General features: G+C 29.8%; 1 protein-coding gene across 1 annotated transcript; it reads left to right on the top strand.

The window, feature by feature from the left end:
- Positions 1-221: 221 nt before the first annotated feature.
- On the top strand, positions 222-1832 carry LOC125067096. Its single transcript, XM_047675475.1, has 3 exons — positions 222-319; positions 849-1184; positions 1649-1832. Exons 1-3 carry the CDS (start codon positions 222-224, stop codon positions 1830-1832), a joined length of 618 nt encoding a protein of 205 aa, XP_047531431.1.
- The last annotated feature ends 536 nt before the right edge of the window (positions 1833-2368 follow it).

Raw genomic sequence — 2368 nt, 5'->3', positions numbered from 1 at the left:
CACTAGATAAAAATGGCAATATTGCAACAAATCAAAATATGAGTGAAATATTGAAATTTAATAAAATTAGTACAAATAATGGTAGCGTTAACCTAACAAATGTGAAATCTAGTACTAATGATACTCAAGTAAAAGAGGACAATTTATCTCAAAAAACTTTAATACAAGATTCAAAGCATGAAATTACAAAAATACAATCATTTAATTCTTCATTAATAAAAATGTCTTTTATAGAAAATGATATAAGTATTCCAAAACGTTCCTGCATATCGTGTAATAATATTATTTCAATGGGATGTAGTGATCCAAAAAACAAATTGTAAGTAGTATTAGTTATAAAAGCAATATTTTACTATTGTATATATTCGAGTATACGTACGTGAATTGTGGCATGAATGTGTGTGAATGAATACATAGATAAAGTAGTAACTAGATAATGTTGCTGATGGTGGTCCTCCAAATCGATTACAGATATGATGGACATTTTCCTGCTTGCCGACGAAGACAATACAACAATTTCAAATATATTTAGTGACAATTATATGCGTAAAAATAGGAACATAATGTACCACTCTAATACCCCGATGTGATAGTAATCCGATACGATAAGAGAGTTCAAGTGCTTTCCATTCTCATCAAGGCAAGGAATTATACACTTACAGATCACAAATTTCTTGATTGGAACATCCAATAAATTTTGCCTGCCCTGGATTTTGTACTTAGGATTTCAGGATTTGTAGCTACCAAATCTAATAAGTGAAAATATATAATAGCCACTGTTAAACGCTTAACAAAGGCACATAGATATATGAAATTATGTTGGTAACCTAAAATTCTAATATTTTTAGGATACCTTCAATTATTTGTAAAAATAATGAAGATATGTGTTACTCTCAGCATACGCCGTTCGGTATAGTAAATCGTGGATGTTTCAACATATACCGCAATCTGACTACATACGTTTGTTCCTGTAATCTTTGTAACTACATTTCAATTTCCGAAATGCCTCATATATTTTCAATGAAAAGAGATTGGATTGAAAATGTTATAGAACTCTCTCGAACGAAAAGTTTCAGGAACTCTATATTTAAAGATATGTCTTGCTTAAGATGTGAAGTGAATACAACTAAAACTGTGATGGCTGAGGATGTGAGTGCTAATACAAATTGCTTAGAAGGTCATATGTGAGTACATATTTAATACTTATAATTGTTTTTTTCCCGTGTCACTTGAATCATTTTGCTTTCATGCCTTATTAAAGGAAAATATATAGATATTTTTATGGATCAAAACTGTAACGGTGATCATTAACAAAAGTAAACCTAAATACGTAAAACTTATACCAAAAGTATTTCCTAGAAGTTATTATATAATACATGACAGACAACGTTTGCTGACGGTTTAACTTGTGATGTTATATAATATTAGGTGTCGCCCGCGACTTTGTTCGCATTTTAAAGGTTAGTCGTAAATTTTTAGTTAAAACAGATCTTGAGGTTCTAGCTTTGTATCAGATTTCATCAAATTCGGTTCATTTTTTAGGTCGTTAAAGAGTAACAGACAGACAGTAACATTCGCATTTGTAATATTTGTATAGATGATAAAGTAAAAAATTCAATGATAACTTCAGTTCAATTTCAAATTTCAGAAGTGCACTCCCCATACAAGAGTGCGCAGAAAACGAAATTTGTGGTGTAAAAGCTATTAGAAGCGAGGGCTATGTCTGGCGAGGATGTTTGGCCAATCCCTTGTACAATTACTGGTGGAGATTTTGTGATAGTGATTTATGTAATCACGATAGTCTTGTATCGATTTTTGAAGAATCCTTATGAATTAAACTACGCGTATATTTATCTTATCTTATTTATTATTATAATTATAATGAACGCTATTGTTCGTGATTGTAGCCCTTTGAAAATATTTACTCATTATAAAGTTTTATAATAATATTTTCACCATAAATAAAATTAAATTCATACTCCCATTCTGCTTGAAATCTGTAAAAAATCTCTTTTAAAATATCGCATCATAGAATCTCGCTATGAAAGCTCAAGTGGCCACCCGCTTTCTTACACGTTATTCTTTCCTAGTTAAAGAATTTTCCGGATATTACAAGCTTGTCTAGAGCAAGGAGAGAATGTTTCAGATATTTTACGAAAGTATTACCACAGCTGAACTCTTTTATATGCAAATAAGATTATCTTGTACGTTTTTGACTGCAGTTTTCTTTATGGTGTTATGAATTTTAAAAGTAAAATATCTTGTTGGGTCGAATAAAACTATTAAAAGATACATTTTATTATATTTTTTACAACTAAAATATAGTTAATAACGTTTCGATTTTATAGGTTTTTTTAATATTTATAAA

Source organism: Vanessa atalanta, chromosome 10 (genome assembly GCF_905147765.1).
Source record: "Vanessa atalanta chromosome 10, ilVanAtal1.2, whole genome shotgun sequence".
Taxonomy (NCBI): Eukaryota; Metazoa; Arthropoda; class Insecta; order Lepidoptera; family Nymphalidae; genus Vanessa; species Vanessa atalanta.
The sequence above is the reverse complement of the archived record's forward strand: the minus strand, read 5'-3'. Positions and strand labels throughout refer to the sequence as shown.

Coding starts and splice junctions, on each gene's coding strand:
- LOC125067096 (XM_047675475.1), top strand. CDS start 222: ATGTCTTTTATAGAAAATGATATAAGTATTCCAAAACGTTCCTGCATA. Junction 320..848: donor AGTGATCCAAAAAACAAATT/GTAAGTAGTATT, acceptor TAATATTTTTAG/GATACCTTCAATTATTTGTA. Junction 1,185..1,648: donor AATTGCTTAGAAGGTCATAT/GTGAGTACATAT, acceptor TTCAAATTTCAG/AAGTGCACTCCCCATACAAG.